General features: G+C 38.9%; 1 protein-coding gene across 5 annotated transcripts in view; it reads right to left on the bottom strand.

Annotated features, from left to right (window-relative positions):
- Nucleotides 1-16,912, bottom strand: part of MAST2 (microtubule associated serine/threonine kinase 2) — a 187,716-nt gene that overhangs the window by 148,422 nt on the left and 22,382 nt on the right. For 4 of the 5 annotated variants that reach the window (XM_068198605.1, XM_068198606.1, XM_068198613.1 and 1 more), the window contains one exon: nucleotides 14,741-14,883. In XM_068198605.1, coding sequence (XP_068054706.1) covers nucleotides 14,741-14,883 — 143 coding nt within the window. Of the gene's footprint in view, nucleotides 1-998; nucleotides 4,535-14,740; nucleotides 14,884-16,912 lie in introns of those variants that run through there. The other variant, XM_068198609.1, reaches the window with a different exon arrangement.

Here is a 16,912-nt window from a genome sequence, read left to right as displayed (position 1 = left end):
TCCTACTTTACTTCCACCCATCATGGAGACAACACCTCCTCCAGTTAATCCAGCACTGTCATATTAGAGTGTCAACCAGTGCTGCCAAACCAGAATAAACAACGAACTGACTGTCACTGAGAGAATGTGAGGGGGTGCCTCCTACTCACTTCCAATTCTTATAGTATTGCAATTACAGTTATTTTTGACATTTCTTATTCTTTTCAAGCCTGGATGAAATTGGCCAGTGGCTTGGAAGTTACCAGGAAAGAAGGAACAACTGGAGAAACTTTGACTCCCTACTACTGTTCAGTGTTTCTGGCAGTCAGCATCATTTATACCATTACTTTCAATTTTGGTTAAAGCCAATGCCAAAAATATATACTCATCTACAGAGCTGTTCCTGCTCTAAAGAGACAAAATGATCATGAATGCCAGTTTGATTACACTTAAATACAAAACCATATCATTTCTTGGTCTTCTGAGACTTGGCAGCATCCCTAGAGAATTTTTTTTTCCATGAAAGGAGAGCCTTTTCTAAATGCATTCACAAAATAAGCTTCTCAGAAGGCTGGTATCACAGTGAGGCTGACAAAATCCAGCAAGAAACCAATTAACACAGAAAATACATTAGAAAATAGAGAATTCAATTCTACCAAACCATTAGGTCTTCCTAGAAGAAAAAAGCACTGACAATCATCAGTTGTGATTCACAGTTCCATGCTGTTGTTAGTGCAAAAGGTGGATGTTTCAATATTGAAAGGAGCCTTCCAAAACTGCTGAAGTTGTAAACAAGCCTATATTGACAGAATGATCTCATAGCAGAACACAAATCTCTACAGGCAAGGTGGAATTCAATGCAAGAAGCTCTTTCCAGAATAGTTAATGAAGCTGAAGAAACCCTGTCTCCTTAGGTTTCCTTCCGAAGTCACTGAAGTAGAAAGCAACTAAATGCAAGTGTGAGCTGCAATGGACAACAAAAGACAAACATGAAAACAGCAGCAGCATTCTAAATATACCTCCGAGTTATCAGACATCAGCATTATCAGTTGATTGTAGTTGATTTGCTCTGTCCTGTGCTCCTGAATTTCCCACGCTAGCAGCTCCCTTTCCTTCTCAGAACTGCCTTCAGAGCTCCTTTTGTAACAGGAAGCAGAGGAAAAGCCAAAGTCCATTCCTACCCAGCCAAACAAGTAAGCAGATTATCTAGGAGGTTTCAGAGCAGCTAGGACAATGTCCAAGGCAAAATAATTATTTCAGTCCTCTACCAGCTTTTCCCAAGAACAAGTAGAAGAAGCATCATAGCATTAGTTATTGAGATTTTCATGATAAAAAAAAAAGGTTGCAAATAAATCACTGTGGCTTCTGAGAAGTATTCTTAGGTGCTTTTGGATGGGAGAGGTAGAGGTTGGGCTGTTTAAATTACTGTCTCTGCTGATCAAGTAAACATGTAAACATCAGGCTCTGAATTGTTCAGAGCTTACAGCTTGACTGAAAACTACATTTCTAAAGGAAATGTATCTATGAAAGAGCAAAGCTTTCTGGGTTAAGAACCTGCCAATCAGTTGAATTTTTAAAAGTAGCTGTCAGAAGAATTGTTAGGCAATATGACCTTTCTATGTCAAAAGAACAGCCATGCATATAGCATTAGATGAGAGTAAGAAATTATTCACTATGAGGGTGGGGAGGTGCTGGCACAGGTTGCTAAGAGAAGTTGTGGATGTCACATCTCTGGAAGTGTTCAAGGAAAGGCTGGATGAAGCCTTGAGCAACCTGGTCTAATGGAAGGTGTCCCTGCCCATGGCAGGGCGTTGGAACAAAATGGTCTTTAGGTCCCTTCCAACACATTCTACAATTCTATTATTTGAATGGGCGGCCTAAAAATACAGCCACTGATGACAAATGTATTCTAATAGAGTAGGAACAGTGAGGTCAGCGCTGTCAGGGTGATCTCAATGACTTGCTCTGTGCATGTACTGTGTTAATGCAACCAAATGGTAAAGTACACTCATAAGAATTAGGATTTAGGCACCTACAGCATGAAGGGAACATCTGCAGTTCTAACTCCATTAATCTCTCATGGATCCATTTTTTCAAATACTGCTATTCAATTTGCCATTTTCCAGTCCTCAGAATATTTTAAGCAATTGGCTATACAGCACAAATAGTAGTTCACACATTTCATTTTTGAATTATTTTAAAGCTGCGTCATTAACTCCTTTTACTCACTGAATTAAGAACCTACTTTGGTCTGTTCCTCACCATCCTGGTTTCCTTTTAACCATTCTTAACTCTTATTCATAGGTAGGATAGGGGAACACTGCATTCCTCTGCCTTGAAGGAGTGATCCTTAATTCAGTTCTGTGAAGACTATAAAGATGCAGGTCTGTTCACTGATGCTCCTCGTTCTTCACACTTCTCTTTCTAAATCAGTTCATCTTTTTGAAATTCAAAGTAGGTTGGGTTTTTTTTTTTACTGTTTTAACTTTGCATACCTCCATATCTATTTCAGCTTTTAGGGTGGTTTTCTTTGACTTACCTTTTGAACCAGAACTGAGCAGTGCTAAGGACACAAACAGCTCCTCCTCCCATGGGATCCTTGCTGAAGCTTTATCTATCTTATGAAACCATCACAGAACATGTAAAGTCTGCTCTCATCATGTCCCAGCATGGCATGTGCCTAGTCTACACAGAAGCAAGTGAATTCTCCCACTAACATTTTGTTCCAGAGTGTCCAATCCTCCTCAGCTCACTGCAGTCAGCATCCCCTGCCATGCAGTGGGTAATACAGGCCCCACAATTAATACATCTTAATTAGACCCAAGCTTTCAGGCTTGTGGTGTGTGCTTTGCCTGTTTCAAAAGGGAGCAGAGAGCAGGGTCTTTAAACATGCAGCACCACCCAGCCACAATCCCAGCCTCCATAACCTTTCCCGTCCAGTTTGAGGACAGGATATTGGACACAGAACTGCATGTAAATGAGACAGGCAGTCCTCAGCACAGTCATGACAGAATCTTAGCATTTTATGGGATTAATTATCTGTAAAACATACAGTAGTGTAGTAATTACACTTATGGGCAGTGAACAATGTTATATGCTTTCCACTACTCTGAACTGGTGATTCGACACAGAACAGAAGCTTATAACACAAAGCATAAGCTCAATAATGTAGCTTAGATGAAATGGAGTTAAATCAACTTTATCCTTTTTACATAACACAAAATGGAGTTCAAAAAACCTTTCATGGCTTGCTCCAGAATGTGAAATAGTGGTTACCTACTTCTGACCACCCAAACTACTGGGGAAGTTTCCTGATTTGCAAGGAAAATTGGAGCTGACCATTATGAACAGTTGTCCATGACTATTCTCAGATGGAGACTGCACTCAGTGGAGGCAAAGCTTGATGACAAAATCCTTGTTGATAATAGGACAAAAAGAAAGCCAACAGCAGATGGAAGAGCATGCATCATTTATGTATTCCACTGAAGAAGCTAAGCACTATCATACCTTTCCCTTGGAATTATTGCAATTTATAGTAAGCTGGAGGAAGAGCAGTTCACAATTTGCTTATGGAAAAACAGAGAAATTCAGCAATTAGAACTGTAAGGGACATTCATCACTTCATTGCAGACCCAAGTTTAATGGCCAAGCACCCTCAAACCGTTTTTTTTTACATTCTTGACATTTCCTGGGGAAGTTGATACCAAAGATTTTTCTGACAATAAACCACATGGAACAGGGTCTCCCAAGGGTTTCAACAACTCTCATTTATACAAACATTTGCAGCCATTTTCTTTTCAAATCTTATATACATATATGTGTGTGTGTATGTATATATATAAACTGATTTCTAAATGACCTTTTTATAAAAAAATAAGAAGATAAGCAAGCCATTCCATTTATTAGAGTGCTCTCCTAGAATTAAGCTGGTACATAAATCAACTGGTTTGTTTGTAGGTATTACCTGATACTCATACCTGTTCATATCAGCTGTAAGAAGGTCTGATTTTCTTTTTACTCTGCCGTGTATAATTCAACTATTTCTCAGTCAGCAACATTTTTAAACACAATATGTAAATTATATTGAGAAAGTAAACATGTCAGCAGGCCAGTAATCATATAGAAAATAAAAGATGTCACTGTTAAAATACCACTTTAAACAGCTGCCTGTTTAATCAGGATTGATGCTGATACCTGATCAATATAATCTGGCAATGCTGACATAGCTCTTTTGCTCTCAATTCAGATAGTTCTGCATGTTTGCCATATTACATGTTGTTCCTCTTTCCTTTCAAACACCTAATCATTTATCTTGCCAAACTTCCCTTTCATTAGCCTATTTCATTCTAATAAGATTCAAGAATTAACTTGGATAAGAAATTTATGCATTTGGAATTCATAACACTGTACATTTAAGGCAAAACATCAGAACCTTACCTAAAACCAAACAAATAGTTACTGATAGATTTAATTAACACCCACAAACTTGACTTTTATGTTGCATAGTGTCATTTGAGCAGACTCAAAGAGCTTGAGGATCAAAAGCTCATGACTCAGAACACTGTTCATTTAGCAAGGTGATACTAAAGAAATAAAGGTAGTACCAGAACTAGTAACTGTACAGTAGAAAAGGGGAGTGCAAATTTTGAGCAGCTGTAAAGCGGCAATACAAGATACAACTCTACAGTGTTCACACTTCCCAGACCAGGAGCCCATAGCCCAAAGAATTGACAGTGGAGAGGGACCAAGGAGGTCACAGTAGAAGTATATGTGTGCATAAAGCAGCCCAAATTCACAATTAGCCAGAATTTTCTGGCTATCATCAAGAAATAAGAACCGAATTTTACTGTGGGGAGGTTTTTTCTGAGGGGAGGGAAAGCCATGGAGAAAAATAAACACTTCTAGGAGAACACAGGAGGGAAAGGAGGGCTTTGGAACAATGAAGAGGTAGGAGAGGTCTTAAAAGGATCTAGCTCAGAGTGGAGGCAGCCCAGTGTGCAAACTGCTCTAACCCAGGTTAGCAGCACTGATGAAATGCAAGCAGGAATAAACATTCCGACCTTTGTCTCCAAGCCCTGGATTCCTGACACCGTGATAAGCACTGCATGTATTTTTCTTGACAACAGCTCATCCATTAAATTACTTCAATTACTTCAATATTTTAAAAATTTGAGATGCAGATTTGCCAAAAGTACCTCTGGAGGCTTAACTACCTGAAACAAAAACATCACACTGCACCTACTGAGGCAGCTTTGTGTGAGAGATTCAGTGCATGCCCTGTAACTTTGTGCAAACAATTCACAGCAGAATACTCTGTGTTAAAGGTATGCAAATGCTTGGTGCTAATTTGAGCAAAGACAAATACAGAAACCACGTTAGATCTGAAGTTTCATGTTTTATTTAAACTCCAAGGCAGAGAATTTTAATTCGAAGTTTCACATAATAATTTGTTTTCATGGACAAATTATGAACCCTGCCATAGGAGTTCATCATATAACTGCTTTAAGTGTCACTATACTGTATGACCACATTAAAATAATGAGGTTTGAACATTCCAATCTTCAATTAGAGCTTTGTGGCTTCAAGCACTTAAAGAATAAATGCTGCCATTAACCTAGACCTTACCCCTCAAATATGCACCAAATATATTAACAATGTTACTGAATCATGAGGTCATTGTGAAAATATAAACCTCAGTGGATTCCACCACAAAGCAAAATCTTGAGGATTTTAATAGGATATTATTTAAGGTATAAAATTAAAATCTCTCATTAAGTTATCTCAACAGCTCATTTAATTTATCAGGCTCAAAAATATTTTAAAGGTTATTTTAGGTTAATTACATTTCACATCCTTTTATGACAGATCTGAAACCGTGCACATCTTTCAATCCTCTTCTATAAACATTCCCCTTTGCCAAATAGCTGAGAGTTCACACTGACATATTTTTGCATACTCACACTATAGTCTCAACACGACAGTGTTTTATATTCATAATGAGCACAGAATCTTGTTTTTTTTTTAATGGCAACTTGATCACTGCAATAAACAACAAAAGCAGAAGCCCCTCAGTCAGTAAGGCACCCTCCCAGCAAATTTTACACTATTTGTACTTAGTTGGCCACCACTGCTTTCAGTGAAAATTATTCTGATCCTTTCAAAATGCCACAGTACAGGAATTCCACTCATCTGTTCCTGTAATAAACAACTTCCTGGCCATTATTTTGTTCTAGTTTCTGTTCACAAAGGGAAGAACTAGAGATAATGACTCTAAATCAAGCTTGGTAATATACTGGTTATTCTGACTTCATATCTCATGTTCTTACAGCACAAGGACTCTGCAGTTCCCACTAGGGAAAAGTCTGAAACTCACAATTAATGTGGAAATGCTCGGGTTAGCAATAACAGCCCAGCAAGGGCAGGTAAGAGATCGTGGCATGCCTTGGCTCTTAAACAACTGACTTGAAAATCTAAATATGAACACAATCAGAAATACAAAAATTATATTGGCACACTATGTACTGTGACTGCAGCAATAAATTATTCCACAGCACTGTCCAACTGAGCTGCAAACATCTGCTAAACGTTAATAAACATTAATAAACTGAGGTTTACAGAAAGTCTGTGAGACGTGCTTTACTTTCAGCTCTTCAGGTGACCAAGGGACTGAACCTCTCTGTACCTGAGCTTATCAAAGTTCAGATATCAGGATTGTTGCATAAGTTCCAGGCTTGTGTTTCACTTACAAGGCTACCCTTATCTCTGCCAAGAGATTTCACCTCTCCCACCCTGGTAATCTCGAGGCAATAAGGATTTTAGATTAACTCCTAGGAAATATTCTGAGCTGCAGCTCTTCAGAGGCAGTGCACACAAACCTCTGTATTCCCACTGTCCTGAAAGAGGTAAAATAAACAATCACTGTGTCTCTGGGGCTGAAAAGGGATTGCTGGAAAGACACTTTGCATGGCTTGGATAAACCAAAGCGACACAGTGCAGGAAAACAGACCAAACAAAAAGTGGCAGCCAAACGTGGAGGATTGTGCTACTAATTACAGAGCATGTCCAAAGCTTTTGCTTAGTCAAAATGCTACAGGAGATTCTTATAAATGTCCTAAGGCTCGAAACAGTTTGCATTTCTGAAAGAAAGCCGCTTGAAACTTAAGCGAACTATTTCACGTTTTAAGACCAATCCTCCTATTATCACATCCTAGGAAACTATTTCTAGAAGTATTACCAGACACAGAAGGCAGCCATATTAAAATACTAAATGCAGACATCTCACAGTGCCTTTCTATGGAAATATCTGCCAAAAATAAAACAGCAAATTTTCAACTACTTAAAATTAAAACCCAGAACTTTTATTGTCTACATGAGTATGTGTTTACAGAGAGGTCATTGAGAACCACAGAACAACACTCAAGGAACAAAAGCCTCACTCTTCAACAGAGTGTGTTCAAGACAGTCTGAATAACTGTATTTTAAGTTCCCCATAGCTCCCCAAGCAAAAAAGCTAATTTTCCATGCACACTCCAGCAGTTTCTCACTTTACACCTACAATAGTGCTGCTGTCAGGAAGAGAAGTGACTGCATGTGCCAAAAATCAATTCAACATATTCACAGACAAAAAAAATAACATGCAGCATCTGAAGATAATGAGAACTGCAATCATTCAAACTGACAGTTTAGTGCCTAACAATTATCACAAGGCAAGTTTTATGAATTCATATTTCCTACAATGACAAGCCTCAGGTTACACAGAAGGGTGTTCACATTTTCTTTCAAATATGAAAACCTCCTTGAAGCCAATGAGTCCACTCCAAAATGGAATTCACTTAACTGAAGTGAGCAAAAAGATGCTGACTGTGTTTTAAGTAATACGCTGAAGTTTCTTCAGAGCAAGGTGCTGACTGTGCTTTAGTAATATGCACTACATAGTAAATATAACTTTAGGACAGCACTACATAGTAAATATAACTTTAGGACAGAATTTATCACAAAAATTTTCTGTTCTTTACATTAATTATTCAGAATGAAGTTTCCTAGTGAAAAACCAATCAGGACTATCAGTTTTGGAAACCAGTGTGAAGCAAGTGTCCTGAATCTATCATGAAAACACACAGTCACAGCACATCTATTTCTGGTTTTTGGTTTCCTACCAGAGACACCTTAAAAGTTGTGACAAAGTATGGAGCGGTGCGCCATACTTCTTTCTCAGGCCCTGTCCAAATTCCAAAATTGATCATGTACCCAAAGATTCACCAACAGACTCTGCAGCATATGTCCACGCAAATATCTAATTAGTATGCATAAACTTAGACTTCACATGTGGTCTTAATTTGGAAATCCACTTACTTCCTAACTCAGGTTATTACAGCTGCCAATTTAAAATGCAATTTCCATGCCTTCATACAGTAATAAAATCCCTTCATTCATGCTGCCATAGTTCCTGCTGTCTTTTCCATTTCTACCAGCATAAAAATATGAAATCTTACTTGTACAGTCAAGTATTGAATGTTCTCTATTCCCTGAAATAATTTATGACCTTCATCACCTATGACTTTCAGGCTTATTCTTGAACAAGACTATTTTCATCTGTATAGAGCAACATTTAAATAGTCAACATGTTACCACCTAAAATGTAAACTAAAAGTAACATTATCTCTGACAAAACATTTCGGGAAAAGAGCAGCTTTGTATGTTAGAAGACACAAATGTAAATGAAGTTTTCCCATCGGATTCAAACACTGCTTTTGTAATAAGTATCCAGGCAATCCTCAGGAGGTAGCACCATGCACAACTGGCATTAATGATCTGTCCCTGAACGAGTGCTGTATTTTTCAATTAAAAGAGATTCTATGTAATTCTTTTGTGAGGAGGTGGAATTCTAAGCTCTATGCACTCACCTCACTGCCAGCACACACAGAGGGCAGATGTTGTACCTGGTGTCTGCCAGCCACTGCCAGCCCGACTCCTTCCAGGACCTCATCCCTGTGAGTAGAACAGCCGCCACCCAGGTGCCTGCGTGAAGCAGAGACCCCAGATAATGAACAGTAAATGTATCCAAGCGCTGGAGACTAGGCAGGAGGTGTGGAGTTGGAATGTCCCTTTTTAACTAGGGGGGGTTTGCGTGAAGCAGACACCCCAAATAATGAACAGTAAATGTATCCAAGCGCTGGGGACTAGGCAGGAGGTGTGGAGTTGGAATGTCCCTTTTTAACAAGGGGGGGTTTGAAGCTGGAACTTCCAGTTCCACTGCACTTCACCAGGCCTCTTGAATTATTAGTTCCCGTGCTGAACTGACAAACAACACAGAATTAAGGTCTCCTTCAGCTGCGGGAAACATCCCCGCCCGCAGCCCGGCTCGTCCCAGAGCCAGGGCGACATTCCCGGTGGAAAGCGCCGCTCGTGAACGCCCGGGGCTGCAGCGCCACCGCCAGGCCAGAGGCCGAAGCGCAACTCACACAGCAGCCACCCCAAAATTTTATTTGTGGAATCGGCTGCAAAAGATAATTGTAAATTTTTAATCTTTTTTATTCCGCAACTGTCCCAACCATCATCTCTCTGTTATCAGAAAAAGGATGCTGCAAACCACAGCACGGCATTACGAAGTGAATTTGTACTCCAGCTAAAAGAAAGAGGCCAGTTATTAACAACTGATTGCTGTGGGACACGATCCCAGAAAGAACATACCCCTGCTGTAAAATCACTAATGATCACGGGGGTTCCAACACCGTTTGACAAAACTCACTCGGATGGTGGAGTTCAGGATTCCCGTCCCCAGCCCCTGGCACACCAGCAGATGGCAACCCAGCTCCACAGACCCCCGCTCAGGCTCGACGACAGCTCAGCCTTCGGGTTCCACTTCCACCGGAACCCAGAGGGAATCACCTGCCTTGTAATAACCTCACTCACTAACTCAAACCTGCAGCCAATTAGCCACTCTTCCTCACAGCCAGGAACAACACAAATTTTATTTTTCTTTTTAATATACAGCATCCTACACAGGGGAAATATGCTGTTTGGGGAACTTTATATATTAGGTACAATTGATTCTATTCCTAATACATGTAATATGAAATTTAAAAAAAAAAAAAAAGAAAAGGAGCAAAAATTTAGAAAACAAAAAGTCAATATTATCTCCTCCATCTAAAAAGCATGCCCCAGCTTGGAGAGCAAAGGTGCCATGCTGCAGTGTGAGGTCTGACTGTTCCCAGGCTCCCAGCACACGCCAAGCTAAGGCCCCAGCCCCACAAGGATGACCCATTCTCCCCATTCCACTCAGCATTGCCCAATCCTCACTGAACCTTCGCAATAAATCACGCTGAGTGCTGCTCCACAGAGGAAGTTCTTCAGTTGGGAGTTGTTTCAAATTTTTGCATTTCAGCTTTTCCACCCTCCAGATCATTATTCAAAATCTAAGAGGCTTGGGTTTTTAAACATTTCTTCTAGAACAAGATGAGGGAAAGATTAACTCTCTGGCACTGTGTACAATCACAATGAATATGTAATTATTTCACTTTGTTTCAACTTTCACTCTGTTTGAAAGTAAATGTAAAACCCTAAGTCATTTGAAATTGTCCTGTGAAGATGAGACTGACCCTACAAGGAAATCTTAGAAGTCTGACATCAGAGGATTAACAGAGCATCAACTGCTTAGTCAGCAGCCTTCATCTCTGAAGATGAAGAAATGGCTCTGACCACATCCTATAATATATCCCAGAATATAAGGAAGAAAGTTTACACTAAATAGAACTGCACCCACCCAGCTGAAACCCTCAACCTCATTTTCAAAAATTATGTCTAGTTTTTCAGTTCAAGGAGTACCACAAGTTTCAGTTCAGTACTTGAAGCACCTCAGAAAATTAGAGTTTGTAAGTATTTTAAAAAAGGATTTCAAAATCTCTTTCACAAACATATCTAAGTTTCCACTGACAGGCTTCTTCAAATGTTTTCCTATCACCACAGTTGGCAGAAGGAACATGCATGGTTTCTTATTCCTGGAACATCTCAAACTTTTCCAGGCATTAGATGGTAAGCAATACATAAGAGACATAGTCCAAATTAATGGGTTGCACATTATCAGATGGTTCTTTCACAAAACCCTGGAGAGGGTGCTTGAAATGCCAGGACATGGGACACACACACAGAGAATCTCTCTCCACAAATCAAGAAGCATATTCAGCATTTGTATAGTGCTCTAGTTAAGCATCCTGCCTTTAATAAAAATGAGGGGAAAGTCACCCCTTGCCCACCAATTAATGCTCAGCTATGGAATATTAGCACCTTATGGCATTGCTCCTGGCAATCAGTTTCATTCACACTGTGTTTTGTCAAAATTAACAGTTGCAAGAAAGACACTCCCAATCTACCTCTGCAACAATCACAACCATCTCTTCACAAGGTTGTTTTCCTTTCTAAAATTTAGAAACCCTGATGATCTTTATGCCTTTTTTCATAAGAGAATGCACCCCCATAACTGATCTTTTGCATCACCAGAGACAGGACTCAAGGAAACAGGATGAAGCTGAGTCAGGAGAGGTTTAGGTCACATATCATGAAGAAGTTTTTCACTCAGAGGGTGGTCGAGCACTGGATCAGGCTCTGCAGGGAAACAGTTACAGCACCAAGGCTGTCTGAATTCAAGAAGTGTTTGGACAACACTCTCAGGCACATGGGGTGACTCTTGGGGTGTCCTGCACAGGGCCAGGAGTTGGACTCAGTGATCCTTGTGGGTCCCTTCCAACTCAGCATATTCTAGGATTCTGTGACCTCCCTTAAAAAAACACAGTCCAAGGTCTAACTCTTTTTATGACAGGTAAGATCTCAGATAAAACCCCAAAACTAAGTCATAAGAAATTTTCCATTAATTTACCCTTCTGTTCCTTAAACATGCACTCTACATATATTCCCTGCACCCAATTTTTTTAGTGTATTTGGGTCTTGACAGCAGGAAATACCACTGAGATGCCCTCGATGATGCTTTATGTGTTTTCCTCTGATTACTTCCTCAGCGATCTTAGGGATTTAAAAGTCTTAAATAGAATACTCCCCAGCAGAATTCAATCTCATAGGATCAGAGCCATTCGTCTTAAGGTAGATGATGAGCTGAAGGTCATCCTCTAAAATCCTCACATATATTTAGAAGGCACACAGAGCAGATCAACACCTTTCATTCCACAACGACAGCACTCAGCATTCACTCTGCCCTGGCTTCCTTCTCAAGTCAAGGACCTAGTGGCAACTGCTGTGCAGGCACATTAATCCAGATTATCACACATGTACGAGCCGAAAGATCTTGCCCAACGATAAATTGTGCTCATATAGTTTAGCAAGTTAGAATTTGATGTATTCCCAGTTCTGGAGTCATTGCTGATAAGTAATCTAGCTGTCAGGCTTGTTTCAGAAGCTGAAAACTAATTTCTGTAGATTTGCATTGTTAAGTTATCTTTTTGCTTTGCAAATATTTTTAAAGAGGAAAAGAATGCAATTAAAGCACAGTAAACAATCTGTAGGATTAGTAGTGGTTAGAAAGCAAAAAAAAAAAACCACATTACTGAATGCCACAAAGCAGTTCAGCAAAGGAAAATCTACTGATACCTGCAGAGCCAGAAAGAGGGAGCAGAAACAATGCACACAGCTTTTCTGGCTTTCCTAAATCACATTCCACTTCTCTCCAGCTCTCCAACTACTGTATTATAACAAATAATAGAAGAATTAAATGCTCTAGCAGTCAACGCTGGCATATTAAAATGACACTCTGCATTACTGAACTTACTCATCTCTTAATAGAGCTATTCTTCAAAGGAGATTAATTATACTGGCAAGAGACCTTTTGCTATTCTAATTTGTGAAACGTATTTCAATACCACAAGCATATTAAAACAGCTGCAAACATGTAAGTGGCTCCAAAATCTCAGGACTCACTGCATTTAATTATGTGTTCATCTTGTGATGTTCTTTAGTCACTGCTTTTGAAACCCACTTCACATAAAAATTTGTAACAACTAGGCTTAATTAACTGCAACTGTAATGAAACACGCAGCCCATCACAGAATATACAGAGATAGGAAAGTGACCGTACTGTTCAACACCTAAACACCATCACAGAGGAACAAAAACTAGATTTAGAAATTAATTTCTCTGCCTTACTTAGGAAGCAGAGAATTTTAAATTATTTTAAAATAACTCATTGGCATTGTGTTTCATATCAGAACATTTGATAGCACAAACACTGCCATGACAAACTGAAAACACAGAGTATAATATGAATAATATGCAGAATTGTAACATGCAGACATCTGCAGCTCACTGAACTGCACACAGCTGTTAAGCAACAACCTAGTACTCCAAATTAAATATCTGAGAATTAGTGCTTTGTTTTAAAGCACAGTTATTTTCATTAACCTAAGTTATAAAGCTTCAAGGCATTTATCTGCCTCTAGAGAACAGGCCTGTGTTTTAACCTATTACTTTTTCTAATCCCCCTCAGATAAATACTTCTAGCCAAGTTCATGTGAGCATTTTCCCTTTCTGTTACCACTGAATTTAGAACCACTGGTGAGAGCACAAATTTAAGGCAAACACTGAACAGGCACCAAATTAAGACACAACACAATTAAATCAAATCACAAGAATTTCAATATAGTAACATGTCTGAAAACATCAAGACTACAATTACTTCATTGTGAAATCAAAATTAGTTGTAACACAAACATGTGGCTTTTTGAACCTTAAAGATTTAAGTTTCCTTTCATAACCTGGTGGTGCCAAACTGTCTAGGAACCCCAAAATAATTCTCAGGGCTTTATCTAAGGTACGCCCTTTTCTTAAGGGGTCATTGTTTCACTGCTTCTAAGCAGTCTCACAGTGTAACATAAATTTACCCAGTTACTTGCAGCACTATAAGCAGCACACACCAAAACTCCTCATTTGAGTAAAACTTGTTATACAAATAACAAGTTTGCTGTAGATGTTCAGCCAAAAAAAAAAAATCAACTTTGGCTTAAATCTACTATTTACCAACAATTTCTGTTGCATCTATGCCTACTCATAACTAACTGTCTTTTCCTACCTTTGGATTTTTCTTCTCCTCACATGCCACTGATTTTAGATTTTTATAGATAACAAGCAAAATTTACAAACAAAACGTGTTCCTTTTCATGTGCAGTTCAGATTTGACTGTAGCCACCTGAGTGTGTGTCCCCATACAGAACACTCTTCTTAGAAAATGTTAATTTAGCAGATGCAACTTTCCTCAAAAATATTTCATCAAAGGTTTTTTACCAAAACCTTTTGACAGAAACCACAAAGAAGAGCATATATCACTTCCAGCTCTCCAATTCCTTGGAAAGAGTTATCCCTTTCAGATTCAGCCCCCTAGCTATTCCCTAGCAAAACAGTCAGAGGCAGATATTCAGAAAGCTGCTTCCCAATTCAACTTGTTTGAAGTGGTTGGGTTCCCATGCTCACATCTCCTACACTTCAATGATATTTCTTTCAGGCATCAGGCAACTGAAGTAGCGTTGAGAAGGAACGTCCCCAAAAAGAAATTATTCTTCAATACACATCTTTTCCTGCTTTCTGTCTAAAGCAGGATGAACATATTCTCTTCCTAGTTCACCTTGTAGCCTAAAAAGTCCCACAGGAACAAAATGCTGCTTTCACTGAGCAGGAACAGGGGGAACAAGGTAAAAACTAAAGCACAGGATCACATCACTTTTTATAGTACAAAAGCACCAGGAGTGTTCCCAGAGCCACTCACCAAACCAGCAGTAAGTGAAGGAGCAGATTGTCCCAGAGATTGATTTCTCATGCGGACCAGGTTGGAGGTATCTCCAGGAGGCTGCCACAGTGTCTGGCCCACTCCACTGTGGACACTATTTGATAAGGGAAGTAGCTGTTTTCCTTTAAAAATAAAATCAAAATAACATCAGCTTGTTTCTAAACAAGTCTGCAAGTTCAAAGTACAAAGCTGAGAACAAATACTGCGTGTGAAGAAAAAGCATTTAATAAAAAAAGCTATTTCAAGATTTTGGTAGGTTAAAACTTGTTAGAGCACCTTACCAGTAAATTCATTATGTTTGATAACTAACAATTTCCAAAAAAATCTACTTTACATTATGAGATAATGGGGAAATCCAAATACCTTGTAAAAACAGACTGTTACCACTTTATAAATTTCCATATTCCACTCACCTTAAAAAGGAAACATTATTTGCTGCCCTAAAAGAAGGCAAAATCTCTTTAGTATTATTTTAAAACTTCTTTTGAAAATGCATTCCTAATTGTAAAATATTGTCTTTTCTAAATAGCTTGGTCAACTGGACATCCCCACTTTCTCCTACCACTGGAACACTGAGCACTGCATTTCACACAGCTGTAACATAATATTGTGTATGTTTAAATATTGTCTTGCTTTGAACAATGGATGGATATTTTTTGCTCAATACATATTTTCTACCAATGCAACACTCGTTTTTGAAAAATGTCAAGCAGTAAATTTCCACAATGAGAAAGAACCAAAGTCAAAGTAGGTCATATTTTGACTCCACAGAGCCTGACAGCTTCCTTTTATATACAATGTCATCCACAAAGAAAAAAAAGAAGATATTTCTGTGGTTAAAAACACTAAGTGAAGAAGTCTGTGAACCTGGGTTCAGTTATTAGCTTCCAGATGACTTACTCTGTAAGTTTGGTCAGTCAAGCCCTATACTTCAATTTCCCCATTGCAAAATGGAAGTGGATAATACCTCTTTTCCTTAAAATTAGGACTATGGGACTAAATAACACCCCCCCTTCCAAGCATAGTAAAGACTCTTGCATTCAGTGGATTACTACATGCTCAGGAATCACAGGAGACTGAGACATTTATTGCAGTAAGTAGCAGGAAGGCTACACCTTTAATCACAAATATGCTGCAGAAATAGACTTGTTCTCTCAGAGGCAGAAAGGTGTTTACAAATTCAACTGCACCTTAGAACTAGATGTGAATTATTACATTCATTCCACAAGAGTGGCTGCAATATTTGGAGGACTGTCATATAATATGACCAGCCATGATGCTGGGGGGAAGGTGTGCAGTGGAACTGGTGTGGGTTTTTTTCTTTTTTTAACCTGTTAACATTCATTTTCTGTGATAGTTACAGGCAATGGGCCAAGTATACACCAACAGAGTAAGTCAAAGTGTATGAGAGATGAGCAGGCTCAACTCGTCAAGTAAACAGAGACACAACATATTAGTACCCTCCGCCTGGTCCCACTCAAGCTGCTTACAGCTGTGGACATGATTTTCATGGCTTGATCATTTTCAAGATAAATGTATAAATACAACAACTCATCTGCAAAGACCTAACACTATAGAAATGTACATTGCTGTATTTATCACTAGTACAACACTAACAAAGATATCCTGTAATAGCAAGCCAAATAATATAATTATCTAGCAGTCTAAAATACCCATGCTTGAGGACAAGAATAACTTTATTTAAGTCTCTGTAAGATATAGTTATCAGTATCTCCTTTTAGTTCCATAAAACCTGAATCCAGGAGGGCAGAATTCCATCAAGAGCCAAACCTCAGCCAATCAGTTTGCATGCACAGTCATCTGCACTCTTCAAACTTATTCAATTCTGTGGCAAAAATTAACAGGAATCATTTTAAGGATGGAACTTTAAGCTAAAGCCTTTCCCTGTCATGCCTCAAGTTCTACACTCATTTCAAACACCCACACTGAAAATATACATCTAAACCTGTACATTTTTCTCTATCCAGTTGGGTCAGACTGATCTTGTTGGGGCTCTTTACGCCTTCCTGAGTCAGGTATAGTAGATAGAAAAGTAATTAAGATGAATCAACAGGTGCTGGAGAATACAGAATTTCTTGTTCTGATATTACAATCTCCAAACAGAAAAATTGTTTTGAAAAGAGAACAGAC

The sequence above is a fragment of the Anomalospiza imberbis genome, chromosome 9, assembly GCF_031753505.1.
Source record: "Anomalospiza imberbis isolate Cuckoo-Finch-1a 21T00152 chromosome 9, ASM3175350v1, whole genome shotgun sequence".
In the NCBI taxonomy this organism is placed as follows: Eukaryota; Metazoa; Chordata; class Aves; order Passeriformes; family Viduidae; genus Anomalospiza; species Anomalospiza imberbis.
This window is presented reverse-complemented; position numbering and strand designations above follow the sequence as displayed.